The 27028-nt window shown below is 44.0% G+C and overlaps 1 protein-coding gene and 2 non-coding genes across 6 annotated transcripts; all 3 read right to left on the bottom strand.

Moving 5' to 3' along the window:
- On the bottom strand, positions 1 to 26293 carry LOC115180433 (nucleosome assembly protein 1-like 1-A). 4 transcript variants are annotated; one of them, XM_029742515.1, is made up of 15 exons: positions 26180 to 26293; positions 16877 to 16918; positions 14550 to 14638; positions 12938 to 13040; positions 9826 to 9967; positions 7801 to 7893; positions 7053 to 7181; positions 6448 to 6519; positions 6191 to 6330; positions 5430 to 5595; positions 5037 to 5159; positions 4908 to 4940; positions 4301 to 4351; positions 3200 to 3235; positions 2056 to 2164 (listed from the first exon to the last, which is right to left on the bottom strand). In XM_029742515.1, exons 2-14 carry the CDS (start codon positions 16891 to 16893, stop codon positions 3230 to 3232), a joined length of 1164 nt encoding a protein of 387 aa, XP_029598375.1. In that variant the 5' UTR covers positions 16894 to 16918; positions 26180 to 26293; the 3' UTR covers positions 2056 to 2164; positions 3200 to 3229. The 4 variants fall into 4 exon arrangements, with proteins under 4 accessions (XP_029598372.1, XP_029598374.1, XP_029598373.1 ...); XM_029742512.1 differs by lacking the exon at positions 3200 to 3235 and having other exon boundaries at positions 1 to 2164; XM_029742514.1 differs by lacking the exon at positions 3200 to 3235 and having other exon boundaries at positions 1 to 2164; positions 7813 to 7893.
- Positions 5985 to 6114, bottom strand: LOC115180652 (small nucleolar RNA SNORA14). Its single transcript, XR_003873127.1, has one exon. It is a non-coding gene; the product is annotated as a small nucleolar RNA SNORA14 (small nucleolar RNA).
- LOC115180651 (small nucleolar RNA SNORA57) lies at positions 12448 to 12582 on the bottom strand. Its single transcript, XR_003873126.1, has one exon. It is a non-coding gene; the product is annotated as a small nucleolar RNA SNORA57 (small nucleolar RNA).
- Positions 26294 to 27028: the final 735 nt, after the last annotated feature.

Below are 27028 nucleotides of genomic sequence, written 5' to 3'. Positions count from 1 at the left end.
CACGTTTAACCAATTTATTCATGAATATACATACAGTTATTGAGTACATTTAGTATTTTGTAGCATAGCATTTAGCTTTGACAACAGCTGCTCAAGGAGTCAGACAGAATCCAGTCCTCCCGAGAACAGTCCAGACTTAATCTCCTACTGACTGCAGCAGCACTCCCTAGGAGCTCCACTAGCGACAGCAGCACTCCCTAGAGCTCCACTAGCGACAGCAGCACTCCCTAGAGCTCCACTAGCGACAGCAGCACTCCCTAGAGCTCCACTAGCGACAGCAGCACTCCCTAGAAGCTCCACTAGCGACAGCAGCACTCCCTAGAAGCTCCACTAGCGACAGCAGCACTCCCTAGAAGCTCCACTAGCGACAGCAGCACTCCCTAGAAGCTCCACTAGCGACAGCAGCACTCCCTAGAAGCTCCACTAGCGACAGCAGCACTCCCTAGAAGCTCCACTAGCGACAGCAGCACTCCCTAGAAGCTCCACTAGCGACAGCAGCACTCCCTAGAAGCTCCACTAGCGACAGCAGCACTCCCTAACAGCTCCACCAGCACTCCCTAGAGCTCCACTAGCGACAGCAGCACTCCCTAGAGCTCCACTAGCGGCAGCAGCGAGGGCACCACTACTACATGACTGTTTCCACTAAAGGAAAAGGTGGGAGGGCTTAAGCTACTTTTCATTTTATTTCCATTCCCTGACTAAGTATTGCTCTTACATGCTTCAGTGTGACCTGCTGGGTGGGGTTGGCTACAGAGGGCGGTTGACAGACAGGACTTCTACCAGAACTCCTCGCCACCTTTTCTTCACAGTGATAAATTAGCCGTACGCTCAGGGACCAGACAGGCACGATCTTAACCTCAAGAGTTACAAGGCTCAAAAGCCATGACCACATGCCAACATAAGCCTGAATTTGGTCGTTTTTCTTCCTCGGAAAGGAGCCTGTTCCAAACCTATTGCTATCAGAGAGTACACAAGTCAAGTGGGATTCCCAAATTAAAGGGTAATGCACTTGGGAGAATCATGTATTACAGGGAGATGTTTCATGGCGCAGGAGAAAGCCCATAGGGCATCGTCAGGGCGCAGTATGACAAGGGCCACCTCAAAAGTGCTGCTCACTTTGATTTGCACAAGGGATACTGGACCGACAGCCAACCATAGAGGACACCACTGAGACATGACTAAGTAGTACAAAGTGCTATAGAAAAAGACAAGTCAACTCGACCCTAACAAGAGCCTGAAGCAGATGGGCATGGGGTGCCCCCTTCTGGCAAAACCTCGGAACTGTCCCTCGTCAAATCATCTGGAATGTTAAGGAGTGACTGGACAAGACCAAGCTGCGTGTTGGAGGAAAAACATTCCCTTAATGCAAATTAAAATTCAAAAAGAGCATTAAGTATTTAATAGAAACAAATAACTTGCAGACTCAGCTCATTAAATTTAGCAGCTAACACATGGTTGTTTAACAAATCAGACCATATAGTCGAGGTAATATTGATCCCAAGAGAGCATTCAAACATCCAATTCCTGTCAGTCTGCAAACTGGAATGTTTTAGATTGACAACTTGATTCAGCCCACCCAAGTGGCCAATAACCACTTTCCCTGCTCTAAATGGCACGCTTGACTGGCCAAATGTGCACAGCGATTCAAAGTTTTTCATTAGCCATGACTAAAAGCAGTGTTTTGCTCTGACCGTGCTCGAGGCCCGCTAATACAAAGACAAAGACTTCCAACCTAAACTGACAGGTAACTTTGGTAGCGCGAGGGAAAAGGAATAGGCTGGCTTTGTCATCACCTGCCTCAATGCAGTCTAACCACAGCTGTTGTCCAAGAGCAATACAACAAAAACTTCACAAGAACCCAAACTAGTTTAGCAGTGAGAGAAACAAGATCATGCTTTCAGGGAGTTTGTGGCATTAACTATTTGTACAGGGGGGGGGGTCGTCTAGTAAAATACTATGCATATCGAGCCACTGCTCACATTATATTAGGAGTTTTTTTGTAACAAAAATCTTGAAACCCTTTTTGTTTATTTCTACCAAGAAAAATACAAAACATTATAAGGCGTAAGTAAGTGTTTTATTTGAGAAGCTGTTACAGTGCAGTTGATCCTCAAAGCCGCAGCCTTCACTGCTGCTTGCACTCGGCTGGGGGATTTGCGTCCTTCTGCAAGAGACCAAAAGAGAGGACGTTAGAGCCGAACTGAGCCAAACACACACTAATCACCCTCTCACACACGCAGGTTTAGGCTTCAGACATTTTTCTATGGCCAATTGAGACAAACATTGACAGGGTATAGGGCAATGTCATCCTGGCACTGAGGCTAGAGATTTCTGAACAGTGACCCAATAACACTCCACACAATACTAGTATGTTCTTAAAGTGAATATTCAAAAATTATACATTTTAAAGTTAACTACAGAGAGCCTTCACTACTGCTGCATAGAACCTCCATACTGTAAATGCACTAACCCGTAGTGCTCATAACAGTGATTGGGGGGGGGGGGGGGGGGGGGGTGCACCACTGATGTCATACAGACGCCATTCTTTCACAGGGGAGGAAAACTAATGAAATCTATTGGCAGCAATGCAGGGAGAGGGCCATAAACAGACCTACAGGGGTCAACAGCTCTCCAGGACAGAGGTGAAGCCGAACATCAACTCAAGTCAAACATTCACTTAGACGTGCATTTATGTCAGTGGGAGACCAAGTGAAAATTTAACTGAAGTCGAAGTCGGATTCACCCCACGCAGTCTTAACAATTCAGGCATGTCCAATGGGAGAAAGACAACAAGCATCCTTCCAGATGTAGACTACAGTCTCTGGAGTACAAAAGTGAAGAATGACAGAATGAACAGAGCAATGGCTTAAGACTGGAAAACATAAAAATCCACAAAACAGGTGTGGCAAACGATCTATTCTTCTCCAAACAAACAAATATTGGTGTTACAAAATATTTTGTACGAAGACAAATAGGGTCAAATTGGAGAAAAGTTTAACTAGCTTCAACATACAGAAGAGAAAACTCAAAACGCAGCACCCACTACGGTTAAAGGGGAAAAAAGCCACTATGTTAGTTGTAAGTGCAGATGGAGGTGGAAGGGGGGGTGCAAGGAGATTGATGAATGGAGGTGTCAAAATGAAAAGGTGCAGGAGGGAGGCGGGGTGCGGTAAGCTGACAATTCACAAGCTGTACCTACCAGGAGAGGGTTATTTTCTACAGACATCACTTAAACCTAGTGAGGAAAAATTTAAGAGTATAGCTGACAAAAGGTGCCAAGTGATTGGAGATGAACATTAATGAATTAAAGGCAAAAAATAGGCAGAATACAGAATTCAAGAGGCTTTATACAGCAAAGAGAAGGAGTACTGTTCCCATTCGCCCAAACAAAACCAAATAAAGCTTTGGCATGCAGAGCTATGAAACAAAGTTAAAACCTGAATAGATTTAGTATCCGATTCCAATTTACATGCAGTCTCAGTTTAGCAAGGATGTAGAAACATGCTTTTAAAGCATTCCATTAAAAAGTGGAAAAAACATTCCCCATGACCAGACGCTCACAAAAGGGTATTTGATTAGGTTCTTGAAGTGATATTTTGAGAGTTTAGAAATACCATTCTCTTTACAATAACTCATTCTAGCGTTTTCCAGGACACAGAATGAGCCGAGTCCTGGACTAACACCTCGATCACACTGATAGTGGCATTGAGCAAAATGTTATTGTTATGTAGCATCATTTTGATATGTGCAACTAAAGTTCACCATTCACCTTCTGCTACCAGTTCTGTCAAGCCATCTAACATACGTTCCATAAATCCAACGTATATGCACCACACAGAACGCACTGCGACACAGAACGCACTGCGACACAGAACGCACTGCGACACAGAACGCACTGCGACACAGAACGCACTGCGACACAGAACGCACTGCGACACAGAACGCACTGCGACACAGTGCTGCAAGGCAAATGCAGCGTTCCATTGGAAATAAAATTTACTTTGGTGTACCAAAACGCAAATGTAGAATGCTTTATAGTCCAGGACCAGGCTTAATGTGTGTCTGGAAATCCAGCCCTTACACTAGAAGCAAGGTGACAGGGAAACGGTTCCGACGGCTGTGTGTTCTGATTCGACGTTGGATGCAGTAGTATATAAACAGAGAAATCCAACATGGCGGCTGGTGTTCATGATGCATTTGGAGTAGCGCTACACATTCTATTCTGTATGTTGAAATCTGATATTTCTGATCATTGGTCTCACATCAGGTCATAACATCAACAGTAAGCTCTCCCACCCACCTTGGGGTCATAGTCAGGGTCATTCTCCTCCTCTCCCTCCTCCTCACCCTCCTAGGAGAACACAAGAAGAAACTGTTAAACACAGATAGACGCCAACTAGCTAAGGTCAATAACAGGACCGGGTCAGTGAGCGGCCATGGCTAAGGTCAATAACAGGACCGGGTCAGTAAGCGGCCATGGCTAAGGTCAATAACAAGACCGGGTCAGTAAGCGGCCATGGCTAAGGTCAATAACAAGACCGGGTCAGTGAGCGGCCATGGCTAAGGTCAATAACAGGACCGGGTCAGTGAGCGGCCATGGCTAAGGTCAATAACAGGACCGGGTCAGTGAGCGGCCATGGCTAAGGTCAATAACAGGACCGGGTCAGTGAGCGGCCATGGCTAAGGTCAATAACAGGACCGGGTCAGTGAGCGGCCATGGCTAAGGTCAATAACAGGACCGGGTCAGTGAGCGGCCATGGCTAAGGTCAATAACAGGACCGGGTCAGTGAGCGGCCATGGCTAAGGTCAATAACAGGACCGGGTCAGTGAGCGGCCATGGCTAAGGTCAATAACAGGACCGGGTTAGTGAGGACCAGGTGAAGAGACCTAGCTAGCTAAGACCTTACCTCGTCATCAGCCTCCTCTCCCTCCTCATCGTACTGCAACAAGAGGGGACACCAGTGTTAGGGGAACACATGTGAAGGCCAGTGGCTTGGTTCAGAGGTCATTACACACAGGCTGTGGTGGGTACTCACATCATCATCGTCATCCTCGATGGCCTCCCCCGTGAAGTACAGCACAGCCCTGGGGACGATACGCTCGCGGATGAAGTGGCCGATCTCAAAGTCTGCGGCGAGGACAGCCTCAGAGTCCTCGTCCTGGAGGGGCAAGAGTCACCAGCACGTCAGAGTTATGAGACTCACCAACTTTAATAGAAAGACCACACTGCACCAGTGGTTGAATTGGAACACACCCAAAATGTTCTCCTGCTTGAGTTCCAGCACCTTATAGAATTTTGGCAAAATAATATTGCATAAAGAGAAATATTGCATAAAGAGAAGTATTGAGTTGCAGCAACAAAAATAAATACCTGCACCCACTTCAGTCCACTTCAAGCACTGCACTAGACAACGGAAAGTATTACTTACCAGATCTCCACTTTCAGGGACATCAGGCGGGGTGAAGAAGTTGAAGAATGAGTCGTTAGGGACTGTCTTGGTGACTGTCCTGACTGTGCCACGCCCCTTGTGCTTCTGCTTCTTCTTGATAGTCTTCAGGGTGATGTTCTTGCCCTTCGTCCAGTCGATCGTACAACTGCGGGGCGAGAGCGGTGGACACCAGGGTTACCAGGAGACCAGACACAGGACTAAACACACCAACCAATGACTAGAGTGTAGATGTTGCTTTGAACCCTAAAGGTTAAGATAAGCCAAAGGTTTTTAATAGAAGCCCATCAACATGGTGCATTGTTAAAAAGGACCACTACTTTTAGCGTTCCTCACCCATGTCTTAGTGTTAAAATAGACGGTAGTCTGTTGTAACTGACCAAACAAGCAGACAACAGATAAGGGTGCATAAACCTGATTATCTTAATTCAAACTTAATTTAAAAGGAGAGAATTTTTAATAAACTCTAGCTACTGACATGACCCTTAAACCCCCCCCCCCCCCCGGGAAAGAAACGACAATGTTAGTGCCTGCAATGACTGTCCCAGAGCTGAAATAACCAAGAGACACGGACAAGACTCTCAGCTTTGGATCTCTAGTTTGATCTAGCATCCTTCCTTGTCCCAGAGGCTACGATTAGCAACTAGGGGGTTTACTAAGGATGCACCATAGGATGAAGAATCCTAATTGAATAGGATCTCTATGGGACAACACAAGGAGCAGTTTGATGCAGCACGTCTTACCCTGTGCAGCCCATGATCTCAGGCCCGTCGAAGGAGAAGGGGTCGTTCTCGTCAGGCTCAGACCTCATCTTGTAGGTTTTTGTCAACAAAGTGTTTGTGAAGAACTCATTGGGCTCAAAGTAGAATTCTAAAGAGAAGCTCTGGAGAGAAAAAGAGCAAGAAAGAGTTGAATATTAGGAACACCCAAGATTCATTGGCTTTCAATACATTGATAGAACTAGTAGTGACTTGCAGAGCAGTGCGGTGCACAGACCTACCATGGGCTGGCCAGGGTCTGAGAATTTGACTTTGATATCTTGTAAGTGCTTGAGGATGGGTTCATCATGTTCCTGTAAAACACATGAATAGCAGCTTGAACATTGGTAAGGTATCTAGACAGAAACACCTTACCGTTGTACTGGTCTTTCTGGCACCAACACCCACTTGTCTTTTCTAACTAGCACCGATTTAGCCGACAGCTGCTTTATTGAGGAACGTTTTACTTCCAATACCTGTGATCGTCTCACCTACCTCAAATACACTGACTAAGTCACACTGACTAAGCCACTCTGATAAGAGTGCCAATTAAAATCAGTGTTTCCAAACTCCAGCCCCACCAAACAGCACCTTCTTGCTGTAGCCTGGAACAAAGTCACCTGCTTCAACTCACTGAGGGCTTGTCCAGGACTACAACAGTGTGCTGTATGTATACACCATTTATTTTTAGGGGTGAAATTGCCTCATCAAGCCTGTAGGTGGTGATGAAGTCTCATCTTTAGGGAGCAGCAGCAGCAGCCGTCTGCTGACCTACTTTCCTCTGCTGCTCTCCTCTCTTCTCCTGCTGACAGTCCTCCACTCCCTCCCCAACACGCTGCCCGCCTACCTGCAGCATGTCGCTAAGCAGGTCGACGTTCTTGAAAACCGTTAGCCAGAACTCGGGAATGCCTTTGGGGTCCTCCTTCTCCTCATCCTTCTTCTCCTCTTCCACCTTGGCCTTCTCCTTCATCTCCTCCTGGAAGATAAGCAAAAAAGGGATTTTATGCACCATTTCACTGATGCCTATAAAAAGAACAGGTACACGAGTCCCTGGTTAAACGTCTAAATAGTCAATATATAAAATACATCTAGCACATCCACCATTTCTGGAACCAAAACAGTCAGAAACATCAATCATGGGTACACCCTCCTGGCCCTGTCATCATGACCAGACACTAGAGGTCCCCAGGTTAGATTAATAAGACCTGCAGAGGCACCAGACAGTAGAGGTCCCCAGTTTAGATTAATAAGACCTGCGGAGGCACCAGACAGTAGAGGTCCCCAGGTTAGATTAATAAGACCTGCTGTAGCACCAGACAGTAGAGGTCCCCAGGTTAGATTAATAAGACCTGCTGAGGCACCAGACGGTAGAGGTCCCCAGGTTAGATTAATAAGACCTGCTGAGGCACCAGACAGTAGAGGTCCCCAGGTTAGATTAATAAGACCTGCTGTGGCACCAGACAGTAGAGGTCCCCAGGTTAGATTAATAAGACCTGCTGTAGCAGACAGTAGAGGTCCCCAGGTTAGATTAATAAGACCTGCTGTAGCAGACAGTAGAGGTCCCCAGGTTAGATAAGACATGGAGTCACCTGTACCTGCTTACTTACTGTCAACTCTTCCTCCTCATCAGCCTTCCACTCACACTCCTCCTCTGTGGGCTCATAGGCTGCTTTAACTATGTCGCTTCGCTGGAGGGAGAGAGGGGGAGGAAAACAGTCAGTCCCTGTAAAGCCAACAGCCAGGAGGACAGAGCAAAACATTTAACAAAGAGCCGAGGAAAGTCATCTGTTTAAACTAAGATAATGGACTAGCGGCTGAGGTGCCAAGACAGCGCACTATTTACGCAAGACAGCAGTTTGGCCACGCCGTCCACATGTGTGAGCATCCCAGCTTGACCCCACCCCATTTTCTCAGCTCCATCTGCATCCCTGGAACAGGCTGCAGCTCTTTTGTCAGAGGATTCTGCTAAATCCCCAGTCCACTCCCAAGAGGAGACTGTGGGGGGGGGGGGGGGGGGGGGGGCAAAAGCTACAGTCTGTCAGCATTGGATAAGCAGCAGCTGTAGCAGGAACTACACATGGGCATAGTGACTGATCAACACTAGATTGAGAATACTGGGGTGTATTCATTAACTTCTTTGGGATAGGGGGCGGTATTTTGACGTCCGGATGAAAAGCGTGCCCGAAGTAAACTGCCTGTTACTCAGGCCCAGAAGCTTGGATATGTATATAATTGGTAGATTTACATTTTAGTCATTTAGCAGACGCTCTTATCCAGAGCGACTTACAGTAGTGAATGCATACATTTCATACATTTGTTTTTTCCCCCGTACTGGTCCCCCGTGGGAATCGAACCCACAACCCTGGCGTTGCAAACACCATGCTCTACCAACTGAGCCACACGGGACCGATTCGCATAGAAAACACTCCAGTCTAAAACTGTTAAAATAATGTCTGTATAACAGAACTGAAATGGCAGGCGAAACCCGGAGGACAAACAATCAAAAAAATAATAATCAGCATACCACTGATTAGGTAGCACTTTTAAAATAAGGCGAAATCATCCGATTGCAGTTCCTAGGGCTTCCACTAGACGTCAGTCTTTAGAAAGAGTTTCAGGCTGGTTTTTGGAAAAAAAGAGAGATGTAGTTTTTCAAAGTGGCTCCCATTTTGGCTGTAGTGTTTCCAAACACATGGCCGAGAGCGTGCGTTCTTTTTGTTTATCTCCGGTAAAGACAACGATTCTCCATCTTAAATTGTATAGTTTATTTGCATATTAGGGTACCTAAGGTTTGATTATAAACGTTGATTGACTTGTTTGGATAAGTTTATTGGTTACGTTTGGGATTCATTTTGAAGGAGGGAAACCAAGTGGATTATTGACTGAAGCGCGCCAGCTGAACTTAGTTTTTATAGATATGAAGGATATTATCGAACAAAATGACCATTTGTAATGTAACTGGGACCTTTTGGAGTGCCAACAGAAGATCTTCAAAGCTAAGGCATATATTATATCGCCATTTCTGACTTTCGTGCCGCAACTTCCTGGTTGAAAATGATTTGTTATGCATTTGTGTGCTGGGCGCTGTCCTCAGATAATCACATGGTTTGCTTTCGCCGTAAAGCCTTTTTGAAATCTGACACGGCAGCTGGATTAACAACAAGTTAAGCTTTATTTTGATGTATTGCACTTGTGATTTCATGAAAGTTTAATATTTATAGTAATTTAATTTGAATTTCGCGCTGCGCAATTTCAACGAATGTTGACCAGATGGGATGCTAGCGTCCCAATGATCCGCAAGAAGTTAATAAGAACAATTTGGTGGGTGCTTACATTTGTCCTATTTCACAAGTGAATTAATATACTTGTGAATTGGAAATTGTGTTCTTTGGATGTCCCACCCACGGACTCAGGTCACAGCAAATAACTTTTTGGACACACGGGGTGAAACAGGGAGGAACCTACCTGGATTTGGCCAAAAAGAAGTGGCTCATTTTGCTAAGGTGTGCACCAATGAAAACAACCCATGCACAAAGTGCCCAGTCAAATGCAGCATAGTTATAAGGTACAATGAATGGGAGATCATATTGATACAAGGAACATAACTGGGGTGTTCCTACCTTGTCAAAGAGGGGTTGGTAGAGAGCGGCGTACTTTCTCTCCAGTTCATGGACCTCTTCGTAGAACTTGGCCTCAATGTGGGCGCATTTCACTTGTAGGTTCTTTAGGGCGTTGACCCGTCTCTTCACTACCTTTGGTAAGCTGGACGGGGAGAGAAAAACGTCAGAATTCCACACGGTGAAAGAGTACCACACGGTGAAAGAGTACATCTTGACTGTCCCCAAAGATGGTGGTATATATAACAAGATACTGGAGCCTCCGCTCTGACAATGGGAATAAACGTCCAACACTTACGCATGCAGACCTACGCATACGGACGCTTTTATGCAGAGCAACACAGTGCCAGGGAGAATGACTGCAGGACCTTTTACCCTCCGCTAGGAATTCAACCATTGGACCAGGAAGTAGAGGACTACTTCCATTGACATTGAGAAAAACTTAACTTAAAACAAGCTCTGGGCCAGTATGTACCAAGCATCTCAGAAGAGTGCTAATTCAGGATCACATTTAATAAAACAACAAGTACAGGGTTGACCTGATCCTAGATCAGCACTCTTACAGAGACGCTTGATATCAGGTCATTGTAACTCAACCACAGATGTTTGTGATCATTGAACACTAGGACAGAGCAGGGGGGGGGGCACCTACACAACCAGGGTGAGGGCACAATTAATCTGTTGAGATGTTGAGGCGAGAAATACCACAGCCACTTCCATTAATCAAGATGGCAGAATTCGATGTCCCGCGCTGCAATGCTTTGGTACGACGTTGGGCCAAGAAACCCATGCCAAGAGCAGTTTGACTCATTTTAAAACAGCATGTTTCTAAACAGATTTTAGGATGTCCACCCACTCTTTCCTGAGTGGGTGAAAACATGCTTTGGTGGTGATAAGATGTCCCTTACGTTATAAAATACATTGTACCAAGACAAATTATTCTTCATGTTCTGAATCCTTGTTTGGGGTCTTTCTACAACATATCATTATATTCAGAAAGTCAGGTGTGGAAAGCGTTCCACAGGGATGCTGGCCCATATTGAAGCCAATGCTTCACAGTCATCAAGCTGGTTGGATGTCTTTTAGGTGGTGGACCATTACTGGTACACAAATGGTGTGAAAAACCCAGCAGCGTTGCAGTTCTTGACGAACCAGTGCACCTGGCACCTACCATACCCCGTTCAAAAGCACTTAAATCTTTTGTCTTGCCCATTTAGCCTCTGAATGGCACACAATCTATGTCTCCATTGTACCAAGGCTTAAAAATCCTTCTTTAAATTGTCTCCTCCCCTTCATCTACACTGATTGAAGTGGATGAAACAAGTGACATCAATAAGGGATCATAGCTTTCACCTCGTCAGGCTGTCATGGAAAGCGCAGGTGTTCTTCATGTTTTGTACACTCAGTGCTCTGTTGACACTTCAGTGATATGTGTGTATATATATATATATATATATATATATTTTTTTTTTTGCCTTCTAAAAAGAGTAACTTAAAGAGTATACTAAAATACTACATGTCATGTCTCAACATCCATCTTACCTCTTGTTTTATGTCCTGTGGATTTGAGAAGATGGCGAGTTCAATGGGAAAGTGAGCCTGTCAGGTATTCAGTAGCCTTAATTCTTACACAGCTGACAAAGCAATTTAACCATTTTACCCTCGGGCTTCCATTGATTTAGTCACCCTAATTCTGGCCACCCTATAAACTAACACAACTTGAACAGGTTATGATTGACAAGGTTTGGACCACAATTAACATTTTACCCATTGGTCAAAAAGTGAGTTTTTGATTGTACACCCTACAGATAGGTTTCATCCATCATCATATGAAGCGAGTGGAATGGTGGAAGGAGGGAGCCATAATACCATCTGCATTGGGTCAGATCAGGGGTATGCATCAAGCGTCTGAGTAGGAGTGCTGATTTAGGATCAGTTTTGCCTTTTATATAAGGAATAAGAATACATAGACAGGGAGACCTGCTCCTAGATCAGCAACGCTACTCCGAGAATGATACATAGGGCCTCGGTTCACAGATGCGGAGACCGCTTTTAAACACGTTTCACTGCAACACCAAATCAAGAGGTGCACAACTGGGTCCAGAACGCCTAGTGCCTAGGCATCATGTCTGTGTGCCATAGCTCTTCAGTGAAGTCATTGGCCAAGGAGTCAACTCCAACTCACCATGGCCAAATCATTTGCATATTAAAGGACACCCCAGCACAGAGCAGGCCTAGAGGACTACAGTTATGGAACATTGCTTTAAAGGGGAATGCAGCAGCTTCTCATCACTGTAGCAGTGGCCTTGCTTGAATACTGTAACTAGGCAACCTTCCTTGAGGAAATCCCTGAATGAAAAGCATTACCTTCACATACCCAATCAGGCACAGATTGGTTCTCTCATCCTTGAGGTAATTACCTGAGGATGAACTTTTAGAAAATTATTTTGTCAACCTATACTATAAATAGTAGCTGAGCTATTGGTCAGTCGACCTTAAGAGCAACGGAGTGTGCAGAAACGTTCAGTTTTCCCTCTAGCACCTTCAAAATCGGTTTTGGGTGTAGGTTCAATTCAGCCTATCAACCTAAACTACCAATACTCATTTTCCACAGACATGTCAGAGGGGTGCACCAGCGAATTGAGGATAGAACCAGAAGACAAGGAACATCCTGGCACCGAAGACATAGCACTGGCCTGGTTCTCTCCATAACAAACATACACGGGTACAGGGAGAAAGCGTGCATGCCAAGAATGGAGGTTTTGAAAGTATTATACATAAATAAATAACAAGACCACTACCTTAGTGAGAAGAACTTCTGTTGGAGCCTTAACATCTAAAGCAGGGCTGCATAACTAGGCTAGTCCCCCAGAGCTGCAGAGTGGGACAGAGTCAGGCTATGGCCAGTCGCAGGAACACTGAGGAAATCGTAGATGCATTCAGCCACTGTCCGTCAACTATTTCGGACGAGTACATACAGGACCTAAAACAGAGTGGATTTTCTGATGGACCAACTGTTGTCCATCCAACTGACTCCCCCCATTGAAAAAGGATTGTCTCAATCCAGAATCTGTACGGCTGTAGCCTCAGTGTCTCTCCTGGTTGGGGTTCTCACCTCTCCATGTATCCTGACGGCGAGCCCACCAGGCCGTCCAGCCTCTCCTGCAACGCAGCCAGAATCTGTGGGTTCTGCATCATCTGCACGGTGAGCTGACGAGCTGAGGGGAGACGGACAAAGCCAGGCACTACCGTCAGACACAGACAACCATTCATAGCATCAGACACCATACGGACAGATACAGAGACGGAAGAAGAAAGGGAGTACTGCATAAGAAATTCTAGGGCGGGCTACTCCAAATATTTTCAGGTCAACTAATGACAGACAAAGTTACAAAAAAATCTAAATCAAATAAAGGGTTGGGTTGTTGGTCAACTGGTTGCTCCCTTCGCTTGTCTCCTTTCCTTCATCTTCACTGATCTGACAGTCTTGAACAGGTGGAAGAACGCTACTGCCAAAACGCTGCCACCCGTCAAGCCTCTTCAGATTGGTGCAGACGAATGAGAGGAGACAAGGAAAGGAAGTCACTTCACACTATTGACACAGAGCCCTGTGTTTCCTCCACAGAACACGACAGACTAGGATGCAATGTTCCCGGAGAGCGACCAGGGAGACCGCAAATGGTATACTGCTCCCCTGCCTCGCTGAAGTTTCTTCCAACACTGAACCAGTTCCAAAATAATAGCATTTCTATCCGATTAAGACGGCGATAGAAATGTGCTTAGTGCTCAACAGTCAGTTGGTCAGACTGTCCCAGCCTCTGCTTGAAGACAGGTTGTACTAGAGCCCATAGAGGGAGCATTAGAATCAGTCTTCCCTTCCACCAAACTTATTCCTAAAAGCTGTTAGAGACATTTCCAAAGCAGAGAACAAACGCTTTGCCCATGGGACGAGACAGAGGGCTGCTGCATAATTTAGTCAGCAGGTATACTCTGCCTGCCTTGATTTACCTACGCCACACTTAAACTCCTTACACCTTGGATTTGAGGGCCCTGCTGTGCCTGTCCCAACAACAAAAACCTATTCCCTAAAGTGCTTTACTGTTGAGCAGGGTCTATAGTCAAAAGTAGTGCGCTATAGGGGGAATAGCGTGCCGTTAAGGACGAAATGGCAAACTCCTCAGCTGAGTGACAACACAGTGCTGCGGCGGAGCGGGGACAGGGATGAGTGGGAAGGCAAAATGTTCTAAGACGTTTCTACTGATGACGAGTGTCATTACAGAAATCGGGCCATAATTAGGATATTTGTTAGGCTCTGGCCGTATGAAAGCCTCTGTCAAGTGTGAGATCATTGTGACATAGCACTGTGGTGGGAGACGATAAGCATTGCTGGGCTATAAATACCTGGGGCAGAGAGGCATCTAATTCAGTCTACAAAGGACTGCCAGTTAAACATGATAAACCTCATTAATAAACACATGATTCCTAATCATTCGTGGACAGGTAAAAACATTCAGATTCAAACCTAGACAATGTGGGCACAGAGGATTTTAATTCAACTGTCAACCTAACATTAACAACTGACCAGCAAGCAGAGGCTCATGACACTCATGTCAAACTGATTCAGATTTCACTGTTGGTTGTTCAGTTGAAGTCAAATCCAAGGTGGGCACAGACATTAACGTTTAACAATCCCAGTTGCTTCCTCGACAGGTAGTGCTGAGCCTTACCTTTGCTGTTGACGTCCTCTCCAGTCTCCTCCTCTTCCACGTCCTCCACGTCCTCCAAATCTGCCGGGTCCAGCTCAGCCTGGTCCTTACTGCACACACACAGAGACAGAGAAAAAAATAAAATCAGCCAAAACAGACACCTGGAGCTTATTCAGGAATAGAATGTACTGTTTAGATGGTATGTGATTATATCTATTGTGTAGAATAGGGAAACTCAACTCTAATAATTACTTAGATACAAAAGGAGGGGTGTGTCAGACAATACTAATACATAGAGGCCTCCACACAGTACCTCTGACAGACTAGGAGACAATATTCCCAGAGAGTGAACAGGGACACAGGGTATACTGCTCCCCTGCCTCACCGAAGTCTCATTTAACACCGGATTTAAACCCCGTTCATACTGATCCATGAACCAGGTTCCGAACCAGTGCAAAAATAATTACATTTCTATCTGAATAAGCCCCTGATCAACATAATGACAACCATGTGGCATCAGGCTAAAATGCTAGCATCCGCCCTGCAGTTAGTCATGGGGTAAAATAGGGTGATGTTAACGCTAGACACTGATCTTGGGTCAGTTTTGCATTTTTCCCCCCACTAGTGGTTTAGGTTAAGTCTGGGTGAGGGGAAGTTGATGCTAGACCTGTATATAGGGGAAACTTCACCCAGAGACTCCTGCAGTCAGTCAGGACGGTATATAATAAGGCAGATGAAGGGATAAACAGTTGACTGTCTGCCTGTTCCCTGTGGTGTGAGACAGCCACAGGCCTGCTGGACCAGGGTCAAGGCCCATTACTCAAACTCAGGGAGGTGTCTGAGTGGCTGGAGGGAGCCGGCGTAACCCAAGCCCAGACATGGCATCCCAAGCAGCCCAGGCTGAGTAAACAGCCACGTCGAGCCACAGCCCACGAGGAAACGTCTCTGCAGTGAGAGCGACAGCTGGCCATCCTCCTCTGCATCAGATACCAGGGGAAGAGGACTGACTCGGCTCTGCGGACGTATGGACCAAGCATCTCAGAGTAAGAGTGCTGATCTAGGATCAGGACCCCATGTTATTATATTAACTGTGCTCTAAAATGTCAACACTACTCAGACGCTTGATATATACACCCACCGGTGTCTAATATTTGACAGCTACTAGAAGCCAAATTGATAAAAGGCTTTCCTAAACAGTATGTGCATTGGACTAATGCCATGATTTCACCCAACACTCCTGTGCCATTATCCAAATAGTTTTTTGGTACATGGATGCCTTGGGTGAACAAATCAGACTGTGCTTGGCTGCATGATTAGTTTCCTTGCTAACCAAGAACTCCACAACGATCCTGAACTTGACATGTTAGCGTGCTGATGGGGGCCTCATTCTGGAATACCCTGGAGGTTTGACCACAAACATTGGCCTGAATTGCAGGGGGGGGGGGGGGGGGGGAAATCACCCACATGGACTGAAACACGCATGCATTTCACTATATGCATATTTCTGCCTGAGACAAGAAGCTGGCTGAGCTGCATTTGAGGTATAACTAAAGCAACCTTTAGTTTTTTCCTTTGCGAAACGTTATGCACTAATGAAGGTGACCGTGTTCACCAACATCTCAAATCCAGGTTGGCTTCCTGGACACCATAGCAGGTAGAGCCAAAATGACAGTGCACGGGACCTCAACACACCTCCAGGTAAACCAATGACAAGAGGGGGAGGGTAATTAGGGCCCTATTAAATCCACGATGCAGAGAAAACGGATGGAAACACTGAATCCAGACATTAGGGGAATCGACAATATTCAAACATTTATTTAAATGAGTAAGGAATCAACTAAATTAATTGAAAATGAATTAGCAGAAGTTTATCATAAGACATGAACAGAATGCATCTAAACTTTCTTAAAGGCAACGATTAGTTCCCTTCTCAGTATGTGCGGTTCGCTCATCTACCACTTAGTAGCTGTTAGCAATGATGATAATTAAAAGTAGTCTGGTAGACAAGGAAAGGCTTTCCCAAGAATATTCTAAATGAAATGCTACCTACAAAGTAGCATATGCTGACCTGGCAGAATTATATTGGCATCAATCCAGTGGGTATTTGTTTTGCAAACTACCATCACATGTGCGACAAAAACACAGCTAATCAGCCTTTCGCTAGGCGAACGCTGGAATTAAAGGCTATCAACACCCAGAAATGTAAAAAAAGAAATCTGAATTTATAAGGCCCTAGGTAACGATGCAGAGGTGGGATTGTTTTAGTATAGGACACTTATGCAATAAGTGCCTTTCCTTGCTGCACAGAACGCAGGCTGCACAGCCAATCAAATGGAGGATGCACTTACTTGTCCATGTCTGCCATCTTAGCCAAGTCTCGAGTGATGCTGCTGTAGGGAAGGGAACAGAGAGTTAGACAATGTATGACACATGCTACTTTAGACACAATTGTTAATTCACAGCAGGAAATCAATATGTTCAATAAACAAAGGGCTTCTGGGAATAGATTATTTATTGAAATAGGCCCTAATGACTTATTTGCAAGACTAGCATTACATCGTCTTGTTTGATGGTAGGTTTACAACAGGCAACATAATATCATATCCTTAAGTTCAATAGAGTTGAGGACATCTCCATCCCAGTGTGTAGCAAACTGACATTGGGGGCTTTGTGGACTAAAGCACCCACAGGAGGGCTGAACATCTGATTCCAAGCACTCCGCTTGCTTAGTGCAAAATGGCCACCAACTGTAATCCTACCCCAGTTTCTCCTCCCACTCCCAGATGAAAACAAAAAAAGGGCTGCTTTTGGCTCCCTGTCATGTTGGTTAGTGAAATGTGCATGAAAGAACTCCCAAGCGCCCAGCTCACTGACAGCCCTGTTAGCTGTGCTGAGGCATTAAGTAACATAAGCCTTAGTTAAATCGTCCTACATATCTCAACCTCTTGCCCATCTCATTTGGTTTGGGCAGAGAATCTGTGATCCGCAGCGTGCCCTGGGCTGGGGCTTTAGATGCTGGCGACACTGGGGCTGCCATCTGATAACAGCACCAAAGCAAGGCCCTGTTTAGACCTGTACCCCCATCCATAAACCTCCTGGCATGGAGGAGAGAGCAGAGGGGGACTGGAGCTATGTAAAGCACCCAATCCTAGAGGGGGCAGAGACCACAACTAGTAGTTCACCCATCAGTCCAACAGGCCTTTCGCACAGGGCCAGTGACCCTTAACCTCTTTGGGCTAGGGGGGCAGTATTTTCACGTTTGGATGAAAAGCGTGCCCAGAGTAAACTGCCTGCTACTCAGGTCCAGAAGCTAAGATATCTACTAATAATATGCATTTGGATAGAAAACACTGAAGTTCCTAAAACTGTTTGAATGATGTCTGTGAGTATAACAGAACTCATATGGCAGGCAAAAACCTGAGAAAAATCCAACCAGGAAGTGGGAAATCTGAGGTTTGTAGTTTTTCAAGTGATTGCCTATCCAATATACAGTGTCTGTGGGGTCATATTGCACTTCCTAAGGCTTCCACTAGATGTCAACAGTCTCTAGAACATTGTCTCAGGCTTCTACTGTGAAAGGGGAGCGAATAAGAGCCGTTTGAACCAGTGGTCTGGCTGAAAGCCTTTAGTTTAGTCACACGCGCCGCCGTGGGCACGAGCTCCGTTCCCTTTCATTTCTAAGGACAAAGGAATTGTTGGGTTGGAATATTATTGAAGATTTATGATAAAAACATCCTAAAGATTGATTCTATACATCGTTTGACATGTTTCTACAAACTGTAATGGACTTGTTCGCATTTAGTTCACTATTCCAAATGCACAAGGAGGTATTTGGACATAAAGATTAACTTAATCGAACAAAACTAACATTTATTGTGGAACTGGGATACCTGGGAGTGCATTCCGATGAAGATCAAAGGTATTTGAATACTTATAACGCCATTTCTGACTCCGCAACATGGCGGGTATCTGTATGGCTTGTTTTGGTGGCTGAGCGCTGTACTCAGATTATTGCAGGGTGTGCTTTCACCGTAAAGCTTTTTTGAAATCTGACACAGCGGTTGCATTAAGGAGAAGTTTATCCATAATCCTATGCATAACACTTGTATCTTATGTCAATGTTTATGATGAGTATTTCTGTAAATTGATGTGGCTCCCTGCAAAATCACTGGATGTTTTGGAGGCAAAATATTCCTGAACATAACGCGCCAATGTAAACAGATTTTTGGATATAAATATGAACTTTATCTAACAAAACATACATTAATTGTGTAACATGAAGTCCTATGAGTGCCAATCTGATGAAGATCATCAAAGGTTAGTGATTCATTTTATCTCTATTTCTGCTTTTTGTGACTCCTCTCTTTGGCTGGAAAATGGCTGTATGTTTTTTTGTGACTAGGCACTGACCTAACATAATTATATGGTATGCTTTCACCGTAAAGCCTTTTTGAAAATCAGACACTGGTTGGATTAACAAGAAGTTTCTTTAAAATGGTGTATAACACTTCTATGTTTGAGGAATTTTAATTATGAGATTTCTGTTTGAATTTGGCGCCCTGCAATTTCACTGGCTGTTGTCAAATCGATCCCGTTAACTTCTTAGGGATCAAATCCCGGTAACACAATTGAAGAGGTACACAGCTGGACCCACTCAGACGTGCACTTTAACCATACAGGCTGTTAAAGAGGCCATCACATGAAGGTTGACAATTAAAAGCCATTAGTCACATCAGGCATTGAATTAGGCTCGAGACCCCCCCCAGGGGGAGAATGTTTACCATAGGGTTAGCACACATGGAGAAACACAAGAGCCAGATCAGCTTTAGCTCACACCAGTGTGATGCAACCATAGCAATGACCAAACCTCCAAAGACATAAGGCATTAGGTGATGGATTGACTGGAGGGTTCTCCTTACCGCTGTGGTATTAGGTTGACGGTGGTCTTCAAATGGGCTTAAAAAAAAGTGGTGAGTTAAATACAAAGTGGCTGGTATCCCCAAAATGTGTTGAACCCGACTAATTACAAAATGATACCACAACTTAATAGCTGCCAGGTAGACAGCTTCATTCCTGGCTCCATGGAATGAGTGAAAACAAATTCAAACAATATTCTATTGGGCAAGCTCTGATGTCTCCAGCATAGAGATTTCAGTGCAGCTCAATCAAAGCCAATGTGAAGGCAAAGGCTCTCAATTAAAAGATGCTTGACAGAAATAAAAATGGCCCCTTCAATGTTTACTACATAACCTTCACTGTACTTCGAGAGTGAAGTATGGGGAAATCACATGTTATAGTGCCATATTCATGACAAACCAAGGGTGTTGTGTGATACAGCAGTATAAGGTTTACTGGCCTGGTTGGAGAAAAATGCTACAACATTAATAATTGTCAGGGAAACAGCCATAATTAACCAATCAGCAACAGTTTAACAGTGCTGATGTAGACCTGACCTGCAACGTCTGAAATGCACGACTGTCTCCATCTTTCAGCAGCCCCTCTTCTCTCCCTCACCTTCCTAATGGCTTGTGCCCATTGGTTAAGAATCACACAGGCTGCCCACTCACCTGCACAGTTTAAATAGGCCAACTGAAAAGCTGTCCAAAAATCAAATGTTAAGCAGCTGAAAGGGAGATTACCAGGCAGAGGGAACAAAAAGAGGATAATTCCAGGCCAAATCTTTGGTCGTTGAAATTTCAAAACCGCACACAGCACTACCGTAATGATATTTTAGATAGTGTGAACCAATACCATTTGGATCGACCTGTAAAACACCATGAGACCCACATCACGACGTCTGGCCAGGGAACAGATCAAACATTCCCCACCAATAGCCAATGCCAGAGCTCTTAACCTCTTGGTGTTCCCCTAGGATAGGGGGCGCCACAGCGCATTTTGAAAAAAGTGTGTGCCCATTTTAAACGGCCTACTACTCAAACTCAGAAGCTAGGATATGCACATAATTAATACTTGTGGATAGAAAACACCCTAAAGTTTCTAAAACTGTTTGAATGGTGTCTGTGAGTATAACAGAACTCATATGGCAGTCAAAACCCCGAGACCGATCGTAACAGGAAGTGGAATTCTGAATTGTAATCACACCGTGAGCTATGGTTCATTGAGCACTTCCTATTGCTTCCACTAGATGTCCCCAGTCTTTACAAAGTGGTTTGAGCCTTCTACTGTGGAAACTGAATGAATGACACGCTGTTGAAATTGGTCACAGGAGGAGGGCCATCACCATTATGACGCCGGCGGCCCTGTCTACCCCCTCCTTTCGAAACGTTTTGAAACACAATACAATCGTCCCCCTCGAATCTTATTGGCTCTCTTGTTGAAACAGGCCCTGAAGATTTATGTTATACAACGTTTGACATGTTTGAACGAACCTAAATGGGGAAAAAATGTTTTTCTTCAAAATAGCTGTCCCGCGCCTGACTAAGCTTTTGGATCAAGCCTTCAGACGCGCTAACAACAACAAGCTAATGGAACATAAAGGATGGACTTTTTCGAACGAAAATACATTTGTTGTGGACCTGGGATACCTGTTAGTGCTTTCTGATGAAGACAACCAAAGGTAAGGGATTATTGACAATAGTATACAAGACTAGATGTGATATGCGATTGTTCCAAGATGGCGCAGAGCTGTATTTACTAGGTAATTTTCTGAGTATCGCATCCCCTTTTATCGCAAAGCGTGATTACCCAGTAAAGTTATTTTTAAATCTGGTATTACAGGTGCTTTCAAGAGATATTCATCTATAAATCTTAGAATGACAATATTACATTTTAAAAATGTTTTTGAATAGTAATTGAGTAAATTGTAGCACTGTTTCCCCGGATGCATTTGAGGGAAAATAGTTAGTCAACGTTACGTGCCGATGTAAAATGCTGTTTTTATATATAAATATGAACTTTATCGAACAAAAGACTGCATGCATTGTGTAACATGATGTCCTAGGTGTGGCATCTGATGAAGTTTGTAAAAGGTTAGTGCTGCATTTAGCTGTTTTTTGGTTATTTGTGATGCATGTGGTTGGTCGGAAAATGGCTATGTGGCTACTTTTTACGATATACTCCTCTAACATAATCTAATGTTTTGCTTTTCCTGTAAAGCCTTTTTGAAATCGGACAACGTGGGTCGATTCAGGAGAGGTGTATCTATAAAACGATATGAGACAGTCCTATATTTGAAAAAAATATATATTAAATTTCGTTATGCTAATGTCGATAGGAGTTTTTCGCTGGATGTTCGTCCCGCAAGACCTTCAAGAGGTTTTAACCTGTTAGGGCTAGGGGGCAGTATTTACACAGCCGGATAAAAAACGTACCCGATTTAATCTGGTTATTACTACTGCCCAGAAACTAGAATATGCATATAATTATTGGCTTTGGATAGAAAACACCCTAAAGTTTCTAAAACTGTTTGAATGGTGTCTGAGTATAACAGAACTCATATGGCAGGCAAAAACCTGAGAAGATGCTGTACAGGAAGTACCCTCTCTGACCATTCCTTGAGCTTCTTGGCTGTTTATTGAAAACTTAGGATCTTTGCTGTAACGTGACACTTCCTACAGCTCCCATAGGCTCTCAGAACCCGGGAAAAAGCTGAATGATGTAATTCCAGCCGCTGGCTGAAAAACTTTAGCACTTTTGGTAAGTGGTCGATCAGAGGACCATCAGACTGAGGCTCGTGCACGGGGCGACACCATGTTTTTATTTTCTCTCTTTGTATTAAAACACGATTTCCCGGTCAGAATATTATCGCTTTTTTACGAGAAAAATGGCATAAAAATCTATTTTAAACAGCATGCTTCGAAGTACGGTAATGGAACATTTAGAATTTTTTTGTCACGAAACACGTCGGGCGCGTAACCCTTATTTACCCTTTCGGATAGAGTCTTGAACGCACAAACAAAACACCGCTATTTGGATATAACTATGGATTATTTGGGACCAAACCAACATTTGTTATTGAAGTAGAAGTCCTGGGAGTGCATTCTGACGAAGAACAGCAAAGGTAATAACATTTTTCTTATAGTAAATCTGACTTTGGTGAGGGCTAAACTTGGTGGGTGTGTAAATAGCTAGCCCTGTGATGCCGGGCTATCTACTTAGAATATTGCAAAATGTGCTTTCACCGAAAAGCTATTTTAAAATCGGACATAGCGAGGGCATAGAGGAGTTCTGTATCTATAATTCTTAAAATAATTGTTATGTTTTTTGTGAACGTTTATCGTGAGTAATTTAGTAAATTCACCGGAAGTTTGCGGGGGGTATGCTAGTTCTGAACGTCACATGCTAATGTAAAAAGCTGGTTTTTGATATAAATAGGAACTTGATTGAACAAAACATGCATGTATTGTATAACATAATGTCCTAGAAGTGTCATCTGATGAAGATCATCAAAGGTTAGTGCTGCATTTAGCTGTGGTTTGGGTTTATATGTGACATTATATGCTAGCTTGAAAAATGGGTGTCTGATTATTTCTGGCTGGGTACTCTGCTGACATAATCTAATGTTTTGCTTTCGTTGTAAAGCCTTTTTGAAATCGGACAGTGTGGTTAGATTAACGAGAGTCTTGTCTTTAAAATGCTGTAAAATAGTTATATGTTTCAGAAATTGAAGTAATAGCATTTCTAAGGTATTTGAATAACGCGCCACAGGATTCCACTGGCTGTTACGTAGGTGGGACGATTTCGTCCCACCTACCCTAGAAAGGGTAATAGCCATCAAAAGCTTGAGAATAGCAACAGCACCATTCAAATACAGACACACTGACTGCATTTCAGTCTGACATTGATTGATAAAGTGGATTTCCTCTGATGAAATAGATTTAGGACAATCCAAACAGCATCTGAAACAGTCAACTAGGCATGCCACTAATGCTTTAGGCATGTTGTTGATACATCGATGTGTAAAGAACGCACCACTGTCAGAGGGGACTAGAATCATAACTCGAGATAGTGTTGGGGAATAGTGAACTACACGTATACTGAACAAAAACAACAAGTAACAATTTTGCTGCGTTACAGTTCATAAGGAAATCAGTCAATTGAAATACATTAGGCCCAAATCTATGGATTTCACATGACTGGGCAGGGGTGCAGCCATGGGTGGGCTTGAGAGGGCATATGCCCACCCACTGGTGAGCCAGGCACAGCCAATCAGGTTGAGTTTTTCCCCCACAAAAAGGATTTGTTATTGACAGAATTACTCAGTTTCATCAGCTGTCCAGGTCTCATCCAATCCCGAAGGTGAAGAAGCCAGATGTGGAGGTCCTGGGCTGGCCTGGTTACATGTGGTCTGCTGTTGTGAGGCTGGGTGGACGTACTTGCAAATTCTGACATTGAGGTGGCTTAAGGTAGAGAAATGAACATAAGCTCTGGTGGACATTCCTGCAGTCAGCATGCCAATTGCACACCCCCTCAACTTGAGACATCTATAGCATTGTGTTGTGTGACAAAACTGCACACTTTAGAGTGGCATTTTATTGTCCCTAGCATTTAATCAGCTTCTTGACAAGACACCTGTCAGGTAGATGGATTATCTAGGCTACCTGGGGCAGCAGGTGGCCAAAGCCTTGGGCCAGTAACCGAAAGGTTGCAAGAGCGAATCCCTGAGCTGACAAGGTAAAGAATATTGGTGGTTCTGCCCCGGAACAAGACAGTTATCCCACTGTTCCTAGGCAGTCATTGTAAATTAGAAAGTGTTCTTAACTGACTAGCCTAACTAAATAAACAAATCTAATTTGTGTATTTGAGTGAAATAAGCTTTTTGTGTGTATGGAATTTCTGGGATATTTTATTTCAGCTCATTAAACATTGTACCAAAACTGTACCTGTGTTTATATTTTTGTTCAACTAGTGACTTAGCATTTTGCAGTAAACTTCCAGTGTGAAGTAATTGATAGCATGGCCAACTATTTTAAGAGTAGCTTCAAACACTGTCAGTGAGTTCTGTTTCAGTAACAGTTCCAGGAATACCTTTCAATCAATTGACTACCTCAACTCTACATGCCAGTTTCACAAAGGGGTCATTAGAACTCAAATTGATGGGGTCATAAAAATGCCATGTGTTCATGAGTAACAGATGTGTGCCTCAAAACACAAATGACAAAGCATCTGAGACGTTCAAACATCAATACAAGCGTAGCCATCATCCATAGTACGATCATAAAAGGGTCCATTTAAAAAATGATTTAATTCTTACTCATACCATAAGGCCTTTTCTCTCAAACGAAAATGTAATGTCGCCTTAGTAGGAGTCATCAGGACCAATATCCAATCTACAAGTTGCGACAGTAGTTGGTTCACCCTCATTTCTTGACAAAAGTTATCCATACAAATCACAGCCAAGTAGGCTGTATTAGTCAAAAATACACAATCTAGCTATAGCTAGCTAAACTGGCTAAAGGTAGAATATCTAACGAAACATTTCTAGTTGTGTTGCATTGATAAGCATTGACAAACAAAGGCAGCTTTAGATGTGATAACAGCTGAAACATTTGTTTGAGTGTAGCTAACTCAATGCATTTCACTAACAAAATGAAAATAACAGATCTTCAGTGACTGAAATCCCCCAATGGTACACATTCATCCCTTCAACGAGCCTTTCAAACCCAACGACCACGTGTTGCATGCTCAAGGCAAGCTATGAGCAATGGCTCTCACCGACAAAGAAAGCCGGCCAGCCAGCTAGCTGTTAAACAGCATGTGAATTTGGCTAACTACCTAACCTACCACTGAAACGTACAAATTACACAATTCCGCGGTATCTAGCTAGTTAGCTACCACATGCACTATAATGGATACATTTGCTGTAACGTTAGCCAACTGGTTGTGCATGTTTTCAGCTAGCTAACCACTTCGCCAGCAAGTCAACTAACGTTAGCTAGTTACAGCTACCTAGCTAACGTTAGCTTGGCATACGCACTTTCATTGGGCAAGTACTCAAGTGACAATCCATATTTGATTGGCAACGTGACCTACTGGGCAAATATTGGAACCCTCAAATAATATTAAAATCCAAAATAAGAGAACCGTTAACTATGTGGCTATCGAAATTAGCTAGCCAACTACAAACATGTCAAAAGTCACGTGAAAAGACGGAGACATACGCGTCCCATTTTAGAGTGTAGCCTGCTAGTTAGCTGTAAAGCTCGAACAGTGATCAGACACACACAAAAACTTGTACACGCCACATCTCCCTCCCATCACTTAACTACCCTCCCTAAGGCTAGTCAATAAATAGGGTCAAGTCTAAATAAAAATAAACACGACATCCGATAAAACCAATAACTGAATGATGCAAATTACGATGACTTGTCACAAAAAAGGTTATGACGTTTGTATTTACAATACGTCTCGAAAGGGCGGAAAATTTGCCCTTTTCATCATCGTGCATGTAACGTTAGCAAGCTAACGAATCATGGTGGAGCCTCTCGTCTCTCAATGGCTGCTACTAGCCATCCGACTTAGTTAGCTGGCAAGCTATCGTTCTATTCTTCCCGACTACATGCACACAAATATTTAGTTCAAGACGATAAGAACAACCCCGTATTCGTACCCATCTAAGAGAACAAAATATATGCGCCACTCTGTTGTATTGCTAAAGACCAAGCTAAGGTGATTTCAAGTCATTCTCTTACCTTTAACTGGCGGCTTGACTAGATGGATCTACGCAGTGAAGCGGTCCAAAAGAAAAAGACTCCGCTCTTATGGCGGTAAAAGAGAGAACGATCCCGCCGCTTGCGCTCATATACATCTAGCGTCATCACGTAAACCAGGGCAACGTTAAGTCTATGGGAGGGGCCGGTAAAGAATATTTGATGAAGTGTTCTGTCACCATTGTCATCAGATATGTCTAGTCATTCCACCCTAAAACAATTTCTTCTGCAAGATGCATGTTTGCATCATATCTTATGTCAACGTGCAATTTCACTGGGTCCCAGACAGTATGGTCCAATTAGAGGGGGATTGTCTTGGGGGATTAAAGCAAACCATGACATATATTCACCTAGACTTGTCTTGAATGCTGGTACCGTGAGTTGATATGAATCAGAAAGAGTCTTTGGTCATAGAATTGATCCACAAAAGGCTTCATTTTGTTCGCCGGTCAAGCCAGGCCCATAGGCTACCTGTTTAACCGATGTGAGCGTTCTCCTGCCCAGAGGCCCAGGCTGTTGTGATACTGTCAATTAGAAGCTTATTTCTGCAGTACATGCTCCATGGTTCGAGTGCCCAATGCAGCTTCCACGCTGCCTGCTATACTGGTGGCAGCAGTGGGATTTGTCGTTCTCTTACACACCGGAGAAGCTGCTCTGTACACTAGGTGGACACTTCACGATAGAGTGAATACTGCCCACAGTCTGTGAGGAAGGATAGTCAGTGGGGATGATTTGATAATCCTAACCCTAGCAACACCATAAGAGTTGTTAACTCATGTAGTAAACTAATATTGCATCGTTTGCTCTTGACTCCAGACTCAGTTTCAGGCA

The sequence above is a fragment of the Salmo trutta genome, chromosome 40 (genome assembly GCF_901001165.1).
Source record: "Salmo trutta chromosome 40, fSalTru1.1, whole genome shotgun sequence".
Taxonomy (NCBI): Eukaryota; Metazoa; Chordata; class Actinopteri; order Salmoniformes; family Salmonidae; genus Salmo; species Salmo trutta.
This window is presented reverse-complemented; position numbering and strand designations above follow the sequence as displayed.

What these genes read in the sequence shown, in the direction of transcription:
- LOC115180433 (XM_029742512.1), bottom strand. An exon ending in AGAGGACGTCAACAGCAAAG is followed by an intron (nt 13,041 to 14,549) that starts GTAAGGCTCAGC and finishes GTCTCCCCTCAG; the next exon opens with CTCGTCAGCTCACCGTGCAG. An exon ending in ACCAACCCCTCTTTGACAAG is followed by an intron (nt 7,894 to 9,825) that starts GTAGGAACACCC and finishes CTCTCCCTCCAG; the next exon opens with CGAAGCGACATAGTTAAAGC.